Source organism: Motacilla alba, chromosome Z, assembly GCF_015832195.1.
Source record: "Motacilla alba alba isolate MOTALB_02 chromosome Z, Motacilla_alba_V1.0_pri, whole genome shotgun sequence".
In the NCBI taxonomy this organism is placed as follows: domain Eukaryota; kingdom Metazoa; phylum Chordata; class Aves; order Passeriformes; family Motacillidae; genus Motacilla; species Motacilla alba.
Window position 1 is genome coordinate 9,739,071 of NC_052046.1, and position 18,023 is coordinate 9,757,093.

Here is an 18,023-nt window from a genome sequence, read left to right on the forward strand (position 1 = left end):
GGCAGGGCTGGGCTGTTGAAGAAGCCTTGTGCTGCTTACTCTGGAGTTCTGCCCAGTGCATAGAGGCTGATGCTGTCTTTGCCAGTTGGGAAGGGGTCCCTGCCCACCCTTCTCCACTGTGGTTCCAGCTGAACACGGGTGCTCTTTCCTGCCCCACAGCTTCCCACAAAGGCAGCAGAGACAGCTGGTATGGGAGGATTTTACTTTTTTTTTTTTTAAGAGTTTTTACCTTTTTTATAACAAAAATATCTATTGGGGCCAAATGCTGCCCCCAGACAAACAGTCCATGTGGGCAGCCCGTGCAGCCAAGGCGTGCTGGAGCTCTGGTCTTCCTTGACCTGGGGTGGGAGTGAGGGGAGGTGGGGTGACAGGCTGAGCCAGTGGGGCTGGGACTGCCACAGAGGTGTGGAGTTTACGCAGTGTTCTCGGTGCTGGCTGCCGTGTAGATGACCTTGGATTTGGTCGGCGAGTCCAGCCTGGTGGGGAAAGAAAGAGAGGGGGACTGTTAGACTGGCAGGAGGTCTTGTTGCCTGAAAGCACCATTTAACCCTCTTCTTGTGGGGCCCCTGGACCCATCCTGACCCCAGGCGCTGTCCTGTGTCTCCCCGTTGCTCACCGTGTGTTCTGGCTGCGGTGCTTATAGATGTACAGCAGGAAGGCCAGTGCTGTGACAGCAAAGAGCACCCCGAAGAGCACAGCCAGCACATCTCCTGCAAGCCAAGCACAGGCATGTTACACTGGGGGTGGTCTCCTGCAACTACTGGCTGAGTAAGAGGAGGTACGAGCAGGCTGGTAGCCCAGGGGCAGAGGGCACACAAAGGACCGGCCTCGGCTGAGCACACTTACCTGCATGAAATGAGCTGGAGTGTCCTTCTGAAAAGGAGACAAAGAATGGAAGATGAGAACCAGCAGCGTGGATGCTAGAGCAGCCCTACAAACCCACTGGGGCTGGCCCGCCCCCAACTCAGCACGTGGCTTGCACAAGACCCCAGTTCCCAGGCAGGTACACCCCCATGCCCACCTTCCCCTGCTTTGTGCCAGCCCCTCACCTACCTGCTGTTGCTGAATCATCACTACCTGTAAAGAGAGACAACACAGTCAGGGGGTTGCCTTTGAAGTATTTGGGGAGGGAAGTCTCAAGCCTGCAGGCTTTTGGGCTTCACTTCCAAAGCAGGGCTGCCTACAAGACCCCCATGAGCAGGGGAGAGCTGCCTGCCACACCCCCAGCAGCTCACAGCATCTTGCTGCAGGAAGCCCAGCCCTGACAACCTGCCAGAAGCATGAGAAAAGGGGAGAAAAAAGGATCCCTGAATGACAGCCCGCACCTGAGCCTTGCTGAGCCCAGCCAGAAACTGCCCCCACTGTTGTTGCTACAGCCAAGGAAGCTGGCAGGGTGCTGAGCACTGCAGCCTGCCATGACTGCACAGGAGACCCCAGAGAGGCACCTGAGCAGAACCCAGCAGGCAGCAGCCCTGGGGACAGGTGCCTGCAGTGAGGTGTTCAGCAGCTCCCAGGGAGGAGGCAGCCGCGCATTTGCAGGTAGGGCACCTGGCATGGGGATGGCTTGGTGGCCCTACATGCCGGGAGGGAGCTGTGCTGGACAAATGTTTGCCCAGCATGAAAGCATGGCTTTTAAAGAGCTGCATTATCATCTGTACATGGCTTGGGTATGGTGCACAGAGTGGCACTATCAATGGGCTCTATCCAGCTACCTGGCTGCTGCAGGAAAGCTGCCACCTCCACCCAGCAGCTGGGGACAGGAGTGGTTATCCCGAGCTGGAAGTGACTGGCAAAAAGATCAACAAGCAATGGCACAGAAGGTGCAGCTGCAAGCAAAACAAGATGTGACCCCACAGCACTCCATCTCAATGCTCAGCAGCCCCAAGGGCTAAAGCAGGCAGTTAGCACTGACATGGGGAGAAACCCCCAACAATCCTCTGCACGCAAGGCAGGGGACCAGTAACCTCATCCAAGAGTGCTAGGACATTCTCCTGGCACTTCTGGAACAAGACCTTTGTCTTTTTGTTATAGTGGGGATTTTTGTATAGAAATAGCAAATAATGAAAAAAAAAAAAAAAAAAGTAGAGCTGGGCAACTTCTTGTATAGATTTTTGTATAGAAATAGCAAATAATGAACAAATAAGTAGAACTGGGCACCTCCTTGCCCCAGTGTTGGGAGGCTTTGGAACAGCTTCTGCAAGAAAGTAGTAAAAGAAAGGCTTGGAGGTAAATGGAAAATATGATAAAGTATCTAAGAGGTTTACCAAAGATAGAGCATGCCAGCCTAACCTGATATCCTTCTTTGATAAGTGATATTCTAGACAAAGAAAATGCAGTAGATTTTATCTCTCCCAGTTTCAGTGAAGCATTTGATGCAGTGCCACATGGGAAACTGCTAACCAGGCTGAAGACCACAGTGATTAAAAGCCTAGAGCCATTAGCAAGCAGGCTGCAGGTGGAACGGTGAGGGAAGTGCCTTGCACCACATTGTGTGGTTATTGAGGCATTGCCCAGAGGCCTGGGACCAACCCTGTGCTGTTCCTATTAGTCACCTTCACAGAAGGTGTAGGAAATGCCATCAGAACAGAAAAGGAACAGGATGTTGAACAGAAAACCTCAGCGACCTTAGGGAGCAGCAATGGGCAAAAGCTCAGTGATGCAGAGCAATAGTCACACCTGATGATTAATAGTGATTTCTACTCATGCCTGGAAATCACCAATGCAAGAAAGGCCTTCAAGGAGAAATAAAGGGTGGGCATTCAGGGACCCCTCAGGCAGGGGACTGTATGCCTGGCCAGCATGGCTGTGAGGCTGTGCTCTTCAGCAGGGTGTCCAGCACTGCCCATCCTGCAGGATTTGGGGGAGGAGTGTTCACTGCAAGCTCGTACCTCTGGCAGTTCCTACTGTATTTATCTATTGCATATGGGATTGAAGTAGCTAGCTGGAGTGCTAGGACCTGCCTCTTTGCTCTTGGCCATGCATCCCACTACTGTTACATCTGCAAGACTATGGATAAAATAAGTTTCTACAAACCAGTCTTCCCCAGGCAGAGTGAAGGAAGTGCATAAATGGAAGACAGCAGGACCCTAAGACCAGTGCTCCTACATGTCACTTGCTGGGCCGGTCTAACCCATGGAGATGCTGTGTTTCTGTAGGATACACAAAGCACTGACTCCTGCTGCTGCCCCCATCACTTCATCCCTGCTGCTGGGAGCAGCCTGAGCACACTCAGTCATTCCTTACCAGGAGCGTGTTTCACTGAAGGGGTGGTCTGGAAACTCGCCAGCACCCGTCGCCCGTGCAGGTTCTGCACTGGCCGGTAGTTGTTCTGCAAAAGCTCGTCGTCAGGGCTTCTCAGGGTTGAAACCAGCACTGACATCTGGAAGGAGAACAGTGTGAGCAGAATAGCATATAATCTATGTGGGAATAACATCGTGCTTCTGGGAGCAGATGAGCTCAGAGCACTGGCACAGGGCTCCCACACCGGTTTGTGGGGAGAGACTGGGAAAGACCCAACGTGGAGCTCATTGTCCTGACAGACCTGGCGATGAGAGAGCAGCATGGTCTGGTTGAAGATTGTCCACTTGACTGTCTGGTAGCAGGGAGGGGTGGTCAGAGAGCCATTATAGTGGAAGTAGAGTTTCAGGTTGGCAGGCAGCAGACCTGCAATGTTGAATCCAGGCACCAAGGTTTCTTGTCCTGGGAGAGGAAACATAATGGGAGTGAGACTGGTACAAACCCCTTGGAGGACAGCAGCATGAAGATCATGAGCAGCGTGGTACTGCATGTGCTGCAGCTTCGCTCTGCTGAGCAGCTGGTTTCTCTGCTGGGCTGCAGCCCCTGACACAGGGCACGAGGTGGGACAGGACCTTACCTACTTCCTTGATTTCATATAGATGCTTAAGTATTTCATGGTAGTATTGGTTCTCCCCATGCCCAACCTGCAACACAGAGACCCCAAGGTTAATGGCAAGGCCAGGGGCCAAAGGGAGACAAGATGGTGATGGCAGCAGGCAGGTACTGCTCTTTGAGAAAAGCCCCCTATCCCAGTGACCCTTTCATTCTCATCAGGGCTGATCTGCCTTATCTCTCCCCTTCTTCCAAAGTACATTTGCACCTCTGTCAGTCCCCAAAACCGTGTCCTACTTTGCCCACCCCAGTCCCATCTTCTCCCTGCTAATCCATGAAACTCACCTCCAGAAAGGCTCCCAGTACAGCCAGGCCATCTGGGTGAACCATTGCCTCTGTAAAGCTGTCATACTTGGTATTGTAGTGGACCACATGGATCTGTAACGGAAAAATGCAATCCCAGGGCTCGACGGATGCCACTGGGAAATGCTCACTCCCACAGGGCTACAACCTGCTGACACAAGGGCTGTGAGACAAATGCAGGTGTGATGAGTACCACTGCAGGGAAGGGAAAATGCTGGTGGGTCCAAGAAAATCTGCTGCTGCAAAGCAGCCAGCATGAAGTTCTGCCTGCCAGAACTTCCCTGCTCAGGAACAGCAAATCGGCACTCTGTCCTGCATAACAGGGGCAAATACTGCAGAGCCAGGCTCAGTTTGAGGACAGCAGCTAGAGAAGGAGGGATAAAACCAGATGGGAGCTGGCAGAGCAAGAGGACAGTGTGTACAGAGTAAACAGTCCCTGTAGCTCCCAAAGCAGACTCACAGCCTCCAGAAAAGCAGGGCTTCCACAGCCAGGGGACTGCCACAGCTCCTGCTCCACCAGCCCAGGAGCAGGCTTCTGCATGAATCTGGCTCAGCACCAAAGTGTGGTCTGCTGCACTGAGCGCCACTGCTGCAGAGCTGCCCGGGATCCTGCCCAGCAGCTACAGCCCACATCCAGTGGCAGCCAGAGCCATGGACGAGGAGCATGACAGCATTCCAGTGCCTTCTGTGCCCAGCACCAGGAGGGAAAAGATGCATCCAGCACCATGAGGGCTCCTTACCTCGGCAGCAAAGCGCCGCCCATTGACGGTGTGCTCCGAGCCGGGTCCTGTCGGGGAGCCCCAGTGCAGGTGCAGCTGTGCAGCTCGGTACTGCTGGGCATAGCCACCAGTGAGGGCCAGGGAGTCGGGCAGCTCAAGGACAACTGCAGAGGCAGAAGGAAGAGGTCAGTAATACAACATAAAGCCAGTCCATTCCACAGGTATGCAAAGGAGGCGTCTCAAGGGAAACAGTCGCTCTGGGCTTCTTGAAGCTGGTCATAACAGAAAGCCTTGCTTTCCATTTGTCATGAGGCTGCAGGCAAGCCTTCCAACGTGGCAGGGTTCAATTTCTGACTTAAGGTTGTAGGATACTGCAGTAAATATGTCAGCTTTGAAAAGAGCTGCTACGAAAATGCTGGAAAGTGAAGAGCCCCTCCACAAAGACTCCCGGGGCCAGCTCCAAGCCAAATGTTATTCAACAATTTATTCAGTAAGTGAGAATAATATAAAGAGACCGTGAACAAAATTCATAGAGAGAAAGATACTGGTGGAGTGGTGAATATCTATGAGAGCAGGGCAAGGGGACAGAGAGCTGCAACTCTTGGCGAGCTGGGACCTTTCAAATAAAACAGTCTGCAAGTGTGTGACAGCCCTGGAGCTGGTGGCACAGAAGCATTAAATATTTTGAAAGTACTTAAAGCTAAATTTTTTGCCTCTTCGGATACCATAAATTCATACTTGGATTTTTCTTTCCTTCAGTGTGGTTTGTCCAGGTATTTTTGACTTTTGCAGCAATGTGGCAAATCTAAAACTGAGTTACCTGGACATGTGACAAAAATATCAGGAGCATCCCTGGACCCTGTCTTATCCTTTTAAGCGCCTTTTCCTAATTTTTAATGTAAGGTATTTTCCTTTTTCCTTTTTTAAATGCAGTGTCCCTTCTTAACATCACTAATAGGGCACAGATCTGGGACTAACCACGTAACAGGGCTGTGATGAGTCATTGGCCATCTCAAGTTCCTTGCCACTGGGTTCAGAGATAGAAAACTCAAACACAGGACGTGAGAAACTGTTCCCTCCCTATGAATTTATCTGCTTTTACACTTCTTTTGTATAGGTAAACCATTGTTTTCTTTCTCCTAACTACCTGAGTCATTTTCAGGCCCTCAAAAAAGCTTATATAACATATACACTTTGTTACCAAAATGAGTAACTGTACAAATATCTTACTAGGCTTGCAACTTTTTATTTATTTATGGCTTTTCATAAAGCAAACCAGTGGTTGCCACAATAAAAAAGGCATCTTAAAAGCCTTGTGAGAAAGTACTTCCCCTCTCCCCAATGAAAATGCTCTCACTGCTTTTTTAAACACCAAGCAACACCAGATGCCAGGGTGTCTAAAATAGCAACTACTGAGCTCAACTAGTTTAACTCTGCAGGCACATTAGGGCAGGAGGCCACAATATAGAGCTCTGTGCATGCAGCACGCAGCTGATCTGACCATACACAGCAAGCCTGACCTGTCAAGTTCGCCGTATACACAGGTCAGTTCCATCTCGTTGGCTACCAGGGCAAGGAGGTGCCTTATCACACCATCAGCAAGTTCTTAAGGCCCTTTCTCCATAACCCTTTCTTAGCTCAGGGACTGGCAGACATCAGTGTGCACAAAACATTCTGCCTCCTCCAAGAAAAGGCTGGTAACAACCAGATCCAACCATCCTCAGCTGTGGAAAGATGTGGTTTTCCTCCATATCTGGAATACCGAGGCTGATATTAAAATAACTTGAATAAGTCATGTCCAAAAAGTTGTTTACAAAAATCATTCTAATATTGGAGAAGGGAAAACAAAAACCTACGAAAATTTCTAAGATCTTGAGATAGAATGCTTAAGTACAGACAAAATAAGGTGGTCAATGTCATGCCCCAAAAAACAGGTGTAAGTATCTTAAAGTCTAAGCCACATCCAGAGACTGATGAGTCCTTTGGAAGTGAAATGCAGGAAAGGAACCAGTGGCTGAAAATGCACATCAGAAATATCGGGAAACATTTTTAAAGAAAATGTGGAGTTAACAAATTTCTGGAGCCAGCTCCCAAAGGCTCTGGACGCCTTGGGGCTTCTCACCTTGTCCAGGAAAACAAATGGACATGTAAAATTTCTACAGCCTGTTGCTTCCCTTTTGGCCTAGAAAGCAACAGGGTTGCAGCCTGCAAGACAGTCTGCTTCCCAGAGCCCAGGGGAAGGGCATCAGAGAAGCCCAGTCCTGCTGGGAGAGTCTGAGCATCCTCTCCTTGTGCTCCAGCCCCTGCAGTTGCCTCTGCCCCCACCTGTGTGCCCATTGTTCTTCAGCTTGAGCAGCTCGTTGGCGGGCAGGCTGTAGCCAGAGAGCTGGATCGGCCGCAGGTCAGGGCTGAAGATGGCCTGAGCTGTGTCAACATTGATGGGTGACTGCTTGGTGCCCCCGCAGTCCAAGTAGTCCGTACTCCAGTGCTTCAGGTCTGGTGTGAGAATGAAGGGAGGGACTGTCAGTGAGATCTCCAGGGTGAGGAGACCTCCTGAAAGAAGGCTTGGGGGTGTTGGGGAAGGGGACTTGCACTGGCCAGGGAAGTAGCCATGCACATAAGTTTATCTTCTATGAAGTTAGCTTGGGAGCAGCTTTATGCCGACATGTGACTGAATGCAGCTGTATCAGGAAAGGTCTCAGAGCATGGTGAGCTGCCAGGAAAGTCTATTTTTGGGGTGTTTAGGAAGAGTGCAAGAAGATCATTTACAAGTGGATTTGGCAAGCTGAGGAGCTGCTGCCCTGCATCTCATCACACACTGGCTGCCTTGCACAGCCTGGCCTCTGGCAGGTATCACCCCCAGGGCTGCTAGAGCAAGGTACCACAGTGCTCCTGGGCTCTGTGGCAAAGGCCCAGCTGACATGGCTTGGCTGGCTGCTGAAATGGCCAACTCTTCCCAGTACCACAGCTGGGATAAGCATCGCTGATGCCTCAGAAACCTCCCTTTGCACTGCAGAGGGCTGCTTCTAGCATGTCATGGGCCAGTGCAAACCCAGGCTCGTCCCCAGGCCAGCCCCTTGCAGGACCCCTGTAAATACGGAGCTGGGTGTTAGCAGCTGAGCCAAGCCCCGGAGGGACGGGGCAGTAAGTAGTAAAGGGTGTATCTGTCATAGCACTGTGGTGATGCCCATCATGGGTGCTGTGGAGAAGCCCCCCAGGCCTTGATGGAAGGGCAGGGCCAGGCAGAATGGGGAGGGAGGGTGACAGAGGGCAGAGGTGAAGACAAGCTAATCCCTGGGCTGGTCAAAGTCCCAGCATGGGCTGCAAGTCCAGCCTGGGGGAGCACCCTTTTCCCCCGCTTGGCACAGGGTCAGGGGAGCTCTCATTCAGGGAGGAGCCCTTCCCTGAGGGTCATCCCCCCACAGCCAAGGGGCCGGGAAAGCCCTCATTGGAGCTGCTGCTTCCTGGTGAAATCAGATCAACCTCTGGCTCTTCAGCCCATCCATGCCTGAGTAAGGGCACTGTGTCAGGGTCAGGCAAGAGGGAAGGGTGAGTCGCGGAGTGTGCACGGAAGCCTTGTAATAATTAACCACAACCTGGCTGAGTGCCAGGATCTGCTGGGTAGTAGGAAAAAAGCAGAAGTAACTGCAGGGTATTTACCTTCATAGCTCCAGTGGCTGTGGCCTTGAAAAAAAAAGAAAAGAAAGAACCACATGAATGGAAGGGAAAGGTTGTCAGCAAACACACCTCTGCCAGGCAGCAGGTCTCCAGGCTGCCTTCCATCTCCCTCCCCAACTTTGCTTTCCCACTTCTCCCTCTGTCCCAGCAAAGGGCATGTTCCCAGAGGGTATTGCCTCCTCGGAGCATGTGTAGGTCCCTTGCAGTTGTCTGTCAGAGGGAAAACCCCAGGGCTGACATTTTGTTGCCATCCTTAAAAAGAAAAATCAGAGATACTGGCTTCCATTACTGAGCAGCTGTACCAACAGCTGCTCCAGAGCAGCCAAAGCCTCCCACTGCTCAAAGACAAGGCACTTCACAAGTGCAGCTCTCACACTCCTCGAGGAGGTTGGGCAGCAAGATGCGCTGCACCATGCAGACACCCTCCTCCCACCTGGGAAAGCTGCCCTGGGACTGACAGCAGAAGAAGAAAACGAGCATCAAAACCTCTCTTTATATCAGTGAGCGCCCCTGCAGCGGGGATGGACTTTCACAGGAAAATGTGCCAGGCCAAATGCTCAGCTCTTGTCCCCAGTTCTAGTTCATGTGACCACCCAAATGCCTGCACAGAGCTTCATAAGCTCCTACCATGCAAAACCCTTTCCTTTGCAAAAGCAGGAGGGATGATGAGGGGTCCCATGCTAGGACCTCTGCATTTCTTGTGTCACCCATGGGTCACACTGTAACCCCAGCAGGGCAAGGTGTTACCCGAGCTTCCCACAGCTGGTGGTGTGCCCATTGTGCAGATCTAGAGGGGAAAAAGCCCTCCTGGGAAGATCCTGAGAGTACTCAGTACTTAAAAGGCTGGCCCTCGCACTGCCACTCTCCTCCAGGGCTGCCAGCAATGCCTGGATTCTTGGCACATCACTGGCGCTGGCCTCAGAAGTGCACCAGAACCTCTTCTCAGATGCGCCTGACCAAACACGTTAGCTATCATCCTAGACAACCAGCTCCAGGCAAAGGGATGTGGGGCTCAAATTTGCCCCAAGCAGGAAAACGGCCCAAAAGGATAATGCGCCTGCTCTGGCTGGCACAAGTTAATTCATAGGCTCCTCCTCTGATTTATCCTTACCAGCAAGCTTGTCACTGCAGACAGGCTGTTGGCACTTCCCAGCCTGTGAGTGCAGGAGCGGAGAGTGCCACGATGGGACAGGTTTGGGGCAAAGAGGGGCATTCATACAGCAGCAATGATGTGGAGGAGCATTTAAGAGGTACAGCTGAGCCCAAATACCATCTCTGTCCCTTGGTGAGGCCGTTTGGTGGGGGTCTGCCAGCCTGGCCAGGATGCAGGAGGGTCTCAGCAGGAGCAGCTCCAGCCCCCATCCCTGCTGCTGACAAGAGCTATCGACACACCACTGCTATTAATAGGAGTGGATTCCAGCTCAGGGGTGAGAAATGAGGAGGCAAGCTTTCCCAGGCCCAGATGTCCCATGCAAGGCCCTAAGCACAGCAGGATCCTGCCCTGCACTCAGCGAGGATCCAGGCATGGGCACTGCTGGGGGTCTTGGTGCTCAGGAGAGTGGATGACCACAGCCAAGCTGGGCTGGGAAGGGTTGGAGAGTTGTTTAGGCCACCGTGTGTTGCAGAGATGGGAACAGATCTTGGGGTTCTGTCCTGTGTGACTGGTGACTCACTTGTGTCACATTTCTTATGCTCAGGAGCAATGCTTAGGAATCTCTTTGGTATTCCCAAAAGCATAGGAAGAAGGAATAGCAAGCAGAGAACAGGGCAACCTCCGCTGCACGCACCAGGACACGTGTGCTGTGGGAAAGACTGCAGTGCCCTCTCCGTGTCCGCTTGCATGGCACTGCCCAGGGATGCACCCAGCTGTGCTGCAGCAAGCTGAGATTCATTTATTCTGCCCACCTTGCTCACACAAAGGATACCTGCTACCCAGACACCAACTTGGCACAAAATCCAGAGAACACAGACCCTTCTCCAGAAACACTGTATGTCTTCTCTCATACTGCTCCCACTCTCCTACCCCTCCTGGCACTATCTGCACAAAGAAACACTCACACTGGGGCAGCCCTGGCACAGGTGAGGTGCAGCAGCCCAGGGCTGGCACATGGTTCACTGCACATGCCTCTACTGGCGCAGCCTGCCCCGACGCCCCACTTTTTGCTCACCTACAGGGACTCTGCCTGGACAGAAAGCAGCTCAAACATCCTATCACAGATTGAGCAATAGCCCCGTGCTGACACCTGCCCTGCTGTGTCAGCACTGTGGCAATTACCTCAGGTTCCCACATCTCCCAGCACATGCCTATTCCCACAGCCCAGGGGGCTCTGGACCCTCCTCACAGCCTCCTGCCAGCTCAGCTCGGCAGCTTTGGACATCCCAAAGGCTGTAGCTGCACCAAGGAGCCAGTTCAACCCACCCCAGCACAACAGACTTCCCCAGAGATGTCTCAGCATCAAAACCAGAAGGATCCACGAGCTCTTATCCACCCACTGAAGCCTCCTTTAGAGTGTTTTCCCATCCCGCGGATCTGGGTGCAGTGATGGCACAGCCAGGCCACCCCCTCAAGCAGGCATCTCTCAAGCGCAGCTGTGCAGGGTTGGGGCCCCCCTGGCACCCGCGCCGAGCGCTGCAGGAGAGCGCCGAGGCGAGCCCAGCCGGGGCGCTGGGTCAGGCTCTCAGCATCAGCCCCTGCCTCGGTACGGCTCGGAGGAGCCCTGCACCAGCCACTCCGATCCCTCCTACCGGGGGGCATTTGCAGTATCGCATCCCTTTACCGTGAACATTAACCCACTGCCCTGCCCAAGTGTCGATTTGCATAATTCAGTCTGCCTCCCACACCTCCCGCCGGAGCACGTCCTCTCCTTCGAAAAGCTGTGCGATGCCAGGTCTCCCTCCTGCTGGGCTGCTGCCGCTCGCCACAAAAGACGTGGCTGCACCTCGGCAGCGGGTGCTGCAGCTCTCCGCATGTCCTGCCTTTCCTCTGAGCACCCACTGGCCCTGCAGGGACTGCAAAGATCTCCCAAAAATGGGAAGGGGTGGGGGGGTGGCGGATATAGCCCTGGTGATGCGATGCGAGCAGCGGGAGATAACGTGCAAGAAGAGAGTTCCTTGCAGGGGTTGCAGCAGGAGAACGCAGTAGGGTGCTGACAGGATCTGCCTGCCCTTGCAGGCAAAAACGCCTCCGTTCTCAGCCGCGCAGAGTCCGCCGGTTCACCTGGGTACCGCCCGCCACCCGCCTTTCCCCAGCGGCCCGCGATCCAGCCAAGTTTCCCACGAGCTTTCCCCCCTTCACACCCTCCCTTTGTGCGTTCTCCTGCTGTTCCTCGCTCCCACTCAGCCCTCCCATTCTGGGATACAGGCTTTGCTGCAAGTGCCAGCTCCCTTCCCTCCTTGACATCCAACACCATCCAAAAACACTTTCCCGCCGAGTTCAGGCAGACGCTGCCATTACCAGCGTGCTGCTCCGCATGTCCTGCAGTCCGGGAGGAAGGGTAGGAGCAGCTTTTGGCAGCGTGAGGAGCCAGCTCAACCACTGGCTGCTGTGAATTCCACATAGGAAAGGCACTGATGCAGCAAGCTGCGCCCAGGAGACCTCACCAAGGGCACACAGGGATGGACTGTGCACCCAAAGGACTCAGGATCATTTGCACAGACCAGGAGGCAGCCCGCAGCAGAGCCAAACAATAAGGAAGGAGACTGGGGGTTTGCCCTATGGGTCTGCACCTCCCATCCTGACTTTTTCATATTTTAGTGTCTATGCAGACTGAGGCTGCTGCGGAACACCTGATAACACTGAAACACAAGCTGTTCACAGTGTGGATGCTGCCTGACCGCAGCACAGCCTATCTGCTCGCCTTGAACTCTAGAAGCTGAATGGCTCCTGTGTGGCACGCAGGACAGTGAGCTCACTTCTAGCCCTTCCATCCTGTTCTCCTATCAGCTGGGCACAGTGTGGCTTGTGCTCAGCCACAGGGAGTGCTGGCATCCTACCAGAGCCTCCTCTACCCACTGGGACCCAATCCTGAGCCACACCTGGCTCAAAGCCTCATGGGATGAGTTCAGCTCACAGCTGCCAGACCAGGACCACCTTGGCTACAAAGGGATCAGTGGAGCTGATGGCCCAGAAGAGAGGGTAACTGGGGTGTTATTCCCGAGGGTCAGTAGGCCAGGAGGTACCAGGACATGCAGAGTTGCAGAGAGCGCAGGTCCCAAAGTAGGGACCAGCCATAAGGCTGCCAGATCCCAGCCTACAAAACACACTCAAACACCATGTCTCTTGAAAGCAATAACCTGATTGAGGAACCTGGACTGTGCCACTGTGCTCACACTGCCCAAAGCCAGCTCTCCAGTCTGTGGCAAACACGGCACAGGTATAAGGTCTGGGCATGGGGGTGCACAATCCGAGCATCCTTCTGCCAAGTCCCACAGGAAATGTCTCCATGGGAGGGCTGTGCCATCCCAGCCCCATCTTCTCCCTGGTTTCTCCTTCCAGACCCACTCCCGTGCAGCAGCATCCATGTACTTTCAGCCCAGGACACCACCCCATGTGCTGCCCATGGGGGCCCTGATCCCTCCCAAGCCTGGCTGCATTAAAGCCCCTTTGTGTTTATAAACTCCGACCCACTGGAAGCCTTTGGGATCAGCCTTTAATCCGCCACTGGCAGCACAGGTCGCTGCAGGGATTGTTCTTTGTTCTCCTGGCAGAGGACTGCTTGGGCTGTGGAGCCCAAGACTGCGCCAGCTCCCCCCAGGAGGAGCAAGGGTTTGGGTGGAGGAAGGCATGGGACAGGCCTTACTCCAGGGCATGTTCCTGCTCCTTCTAATCCAGCTGCCCCAGCAAGTGCTGGGGGAAACAGGAAACAATCAGAGTGCTGCGGAGAAAAGGCCCTCCCAACAAAAGGGATAAAAATGGGGAAATCCCAGGGGACATATCAGTGCTTGGAGCTGGGGAGAGAGATGAATAAGAAGTATTAAGCAAGAAAAATAGGTTCACTTGGAGAAAAAGGACATTGGAGAATGAGCAAGAAGAGGACGCTGAGAGCAAGACACATCTGAATAAGAGGGAGAGGAAACAGGGAAAGGAAGATGCTGTTCCCCAAAAACACACTTAGCGTGGGACACAGGTCTCTGGCAAGTCAGAGTCTTCTCAGGGAACAACCCCATGGCAAATCCCTGAGCACGTGCTGAGTCCATGGGCTGGGAAGCCACCAGCCCTACCTCATTGCACTAGCCTCAAGGAAGAGGGAACCAGCTCACCACCCGGCAGAGATGCTGAGACACGCAGGTCCTGGCACCAGGCAGGAGCCTTGGAGGGTTCCAGCCATGACCTGCTTCTCATGGGATTCCATCCAGACTTTCAGCCTCTTTAACACTGGTATAGCATAGGCTAACTCGCCTGTTCCCTACTGACCTCCTGGCCACCTCCTTTCCCCTTTTCCATCTCAGTCCTCCCATCCACCCACCCCAAGCCTCACGCGGTGCCCAGCCCCTTGGCCAGCGCAGCACACCGGTATGCTGAGCGCCCGACAGTCTCCCACCCTGTGGCTGGGTTACTTAATCTCTGAGGCAAGAACCGTCTGCATCCCCATCTCTGTCCAGTGCTCAGCCCTGCAAGAGCAGCAAGAGAGGCTCTGGTAAGGAAAGTGATTCATTGGAATAACAAAAGCAGCTCCTGGCACAAAACAATTCCTGGTCCTTACCACAGGGCAGCTGTCCTGGCACAGGTCAGAACAACTCCTTACCAGAGGCAAAACCAAGGACATGCTCTGAGGCTGAGCCCGGGAAACAAACCTGTGGGCAAAGCGGGTAGAAGGAGCATGAACAGGACAACAGCGTCCCTGTGCAGGACTCAGCCCCAGAAGAGCAAATCCACAGCACTCCCCCAAAATCCCTGCAGAGCGCTGGCAGTGCCGTAGCCTCCAATCAGAAAAGGGACTTTTTCCCTGAACCTGTAACTCTGAAAGCCCCTACAACACCAGCAAGACATCTCACGGGGAGGAGGAGGGGCGCACAACCCTGCAGCCCTGCGTTCTGTCACGTCCCCCATCGTCAGCCCCCCTCCAACTCTGCAGGGGGCCAGACCCCGTTCTTAGTGTGCCGCGGAGGGACAAGTTGGGTGCAGGGCAGCCCAGCCGACATTCTGCAGGGTGAAGGGGACCGGCCGCCGTTCATCAGGCCGGGCGCACGGCTGCAACCTCCGGGAGCAAGCAGGGACTGCTCGGTGCACAACCCTTGTAGCCCCATCTCAGGAATCTCTGACCCCCTCAGTGTGATGCGAGAGGGACTTAGCGAGGGAAAAGGACTGCGGACAAAGCGAGGGCCCAGCCCCGGGGCAGGGGTCGGGCCAGTCGAGCCGCACGGGAGTTGGCGGGAGCGGGGACAAAGGCAGGGACGTGCTGGGGGGTGCAGCGCCCGCAGCTGGGCGATGCTGGCGGGACGCATCTCCACAGGGGCACTTCATCCTGGGGCGCACCTGGAGCCCTAACACGAGTTCAGCAGGAGGTACAGCAGCCCTTCCTCCCCCAAACCAAGCAAGGAGAGAACTCTCTGGCATTGGGGATACCTCTTCACAAAGCATCAAACATCCCAAATCCAGCACCCCTTGCACTGGAGCGCTTCACTCATCAAAGACCCCCAGCCCAGAAAGGGAGGGAACCCTGTACATCAGGGTACCCCATGTATCAGAGACCCCAAACTCAGTACCGGGGCGCTGCATGCATCAGGGTGCCGAGGCACTGGCGATCCCAAACAAGCTCCCAGCCGCGTCGTGCACGGGGACCCCAAAGGCAGCAGCGGGGTGCCCCGTGCCTCGTGGAGCGCCGCGCACCGAGGGACCCCCGCTCACCTTTCCCCGGGGAATGCGGGGTCTCTTCGCCGCCGTGTTCCTGGTCGGTGCCGGCACGGCCCAGGGCGGGCAGGAGCAGGAGCGGGAGTAGGAGCGAGACCCGCAGCGCGGCGCGGTTCATCTCCGGCAAGTGTGCGGGTGCGGGACGGCGGCTCCGTGCCTGCCCGCCCGCCCGCCCGGCCGCACGTAAGTGAGAGCGGGCGGGGAGGAGGAGGCGGCTCTTACTCACGCCTCCGCTACCTTTTATAGGGGCTGGAGCCAAAGTCTGCCGCCGCACAGTCCAGGCAGGTGAGCCGCCCGGCGCGGAACTCGAGCCCAGGACTCCCCCCAGGGGTGCCCCTACCCCACCCCAGTCCCCCGCCAGGACACGCGGTGGAGCCGGGGGCGGGGGAGCCCAGTCGGCTCCTCAGTCCCTTCAGCTATGGGTGTTCCCTCCCCTCACTGATGGTTCAAGGACCCCTCAAGGGTGGGGGATCCCTCTGCCCAGCAGTTGGTGAAAGACCCCTCAGCCATTGGGTGTCCCCTCTCCTCAGTGATGAGTGAATGGGCTCTCAGCAGTCGGTGTCCCCTCTCAGTGATGAGTTTGGAATCAGTCAGCCATGGGTTTCCACTCTCCTCAGCAGTGGTTGTCTGTTCTCCTCAGCAATGAAGTTGTCACCCCTCGGCCATGACTGTCCCCTCTCCTCAGTGGCCAGTCAGGGACCCCCCCATAATGGATGTCCTCTCTCCTCAGAGCTGGCTGAAGAACCCTTTGATAGTGGCTGTCCCCTGCCCTCAGTAATGGTGTTGGGACCCCTGAGCAAAGGGTCTCTCAGTAGTGGGTGTCCACTCTCCTCAGCATTGGGTGAAGGACTCTGCTCTACTGAGGTGCAGACCCGACCATAGCTGTCCCCTCTCCTCAGTGGTGGGCGAGGGACTCCTCAGTGGTGGATGTCCCCTCTGCTTGCTGATGTGTAGTTAAGAAAAACATTTCTATGGAGGCTAGAAGACGGCACAACTCCACTCTGGGCAGAAGTCTTTCTCCTGCTCCTCAGAGGTAGCAGGAAGCATGTGGGTGCTGCTCAGTGTACATATACAGTGTATCTGGATACCAAAAAGCTTTGAACAAGGTTTTTCACCAAAAGTGACTGGGCACATGTACAACAGACTGTGGTCCGTGTTGGTGGATGCAAAGTGCTGCACATTCGGTGTAATCAAGGATGCATGGCATGAGGGTGGGCTTTAATCAGCTAATAAAACACATTAGAAGAGACCAGAGAGTCGTGGTGATGTCAACTCACCACTCGCCAAGAAAAAAGTGAAGTAAGCATCAGAGATTATCAAGAGAGAAACAAAACCCAAACCAAAACAAAAAGTCCACCCCATCCTGCTGTTGAATAAGTCTTGGGTGAAACCTCCTCTCATTTTTTTTGCCCATGGTTTTGTTTCTCCCATCACAAAAGGGTCAGGAACAGAAACAGCACGTATGGGGCCCCAGGACTCTCTGGGGGCAAGAGCGATTGTAACGAAGGAGCAAAGCAGGCATGGCTGCCCAGCCTGGTGGAGTGAACTCTGTGCCCATAGCACCCTGGCTTGTATCGCACCAGAGAGCAGGGAATGAGCGCTTACTGTCTTGGGATAGCGGATTTACAGCACAACCAATGAAAATCATCCAGCAGGAAGTTTGAGTCCAACCAGCAAATAGTTTTATTCATGTGGTGTAGAAGGGAATGGGAAAATCCTTTCTGTCAACATGTAATTTGTGCACACACAAAAAGGTACTGAACAAGTTAGTGGGATATTGTGCCTTGCTCTGTGGCACTGCCAGAGTCCCAGCTCTGTGCCATGCCCCATAGGCTCCACACCTCTGCTAAACCAGTTTGCCCAGCTCTTTCCCAGCCCAAATCACTGGTCAACCTAATACCTTCTTTTATGAATGTGCTCAGCATAGCTGTGTGAATACATCCTTATCCACAGGCTTGCCATTGCTGCAAGAAGGCTCAAGATCCATCAAGTGGTACAGAAGATCTGTCTGGGGCTGGATTTTTTTCCTTTTGCTCCTCCTGGAGCAGAAGAAAAACATGCCAAAAGGTTGGCAGCTGGGGACACAAGCTGCTGGCCACTGGCTACCTGGCTCCATGGGCTTCTGCTATGGGCTGTGCCAGAGATGGTCCCTCTCTTCTAGAAGGTCTTGACAGAGAACTCTGCCTCCAGGGGTGACCTGCAGGTAGGATCAATGCAATTATTCTGATCCACCTTGTTCCGTCCCACACCACATAAACTGAACCATTGGATAAGAAGATATTCATTTGTCCAGGCTCAAGGAAGCAGGGCTGTGGGAGGAAAACCAACCATAAACTGTAATTCCAATGCACTCTCCTGCTCATATCCTGTGGTTTATTGAAACGGTGTTTATCCTGAAGGGACATGAAGAAGGCAGTTTTATACAGCAGAGGAATGACAGACCCAGTCAACCCTTTTTTCAGGACAAGACCCTGAAGTTTCCCACCTCACACCTGAGTTTATCAGTTCTGCTTGCTTCTCCAGGGAGGAAACCCTGCATTCTCTTTGCGGCCCTGACTTGCTTA

At 54.1% G+C, this 18,023-nt stretch overlaps 1 protein-coding gene across 1 annotated transcript; it reads right to left on the reverse strand.

The window, feature by feature from the left end:
• Positions 1 to 178: 178 nt before the first annotated feature.
• On the reverse strand, positions 179 to 15,699 carry LOC119695890 (carbonic anhydrase 9-like). The gene is made up of 12 exons (XM_038125112.1): positions 15,457 to 15,699; positions 8,592 to 8,615; positions 7,257 to 7,427; positions 4,953 to 5,095; positions 4,195 to 4,287; positions 3,875 to 3,941; positions 3,542 to 3,699; positions 3,244 to 3,379; positions 1,054 to 1,077; positions 847 to 873; positions 617 to 710; positions 179 to 476 (listed from the first exon to the last, which is right to left on the reverse strand). The coding sequence occupies exons 1-12, from the start codon at positions 15,575 to 15,577 to the stop codon at positions 413 to 415; spliced, it is 1,122 nt and encodes a 373-aa protein (XP_037981040.1). The 5' UTR covers positions 15,578 to 15,699; the 3' UTR covers positions 179 to 412.
• Between the last annotated feature and the right edge of the window lie 2,324 nt (positions 15,700 to 18,023).

Excerpts from the sequence above, each read along its gene's own strand:
- LOC119695890 (XM_038125112.1), bottom strand. The coding sequence starts at position 15,577 with ATGAACCGCGCCGCGCTGCGGGTCTCGCTCCTACTCCCGCTCCTGCTC. Across the intron at positions 3,942-4,194 it reads TACTGGGAGCCTTTCTGGAG|GTTGGGCATGGGGAGAACCA; the intron begins GTGAGTTTCATG and ends TCTGTGTTGCAG. Across the intron at positions 3,380-3,541 it reads TGCTGCTCTCTCATCGCCAG|ATGTCAGTGCTGGTTTCAAC; the intron begins GTCTGTCAGGAC and ends TTCTCCTTCCAG.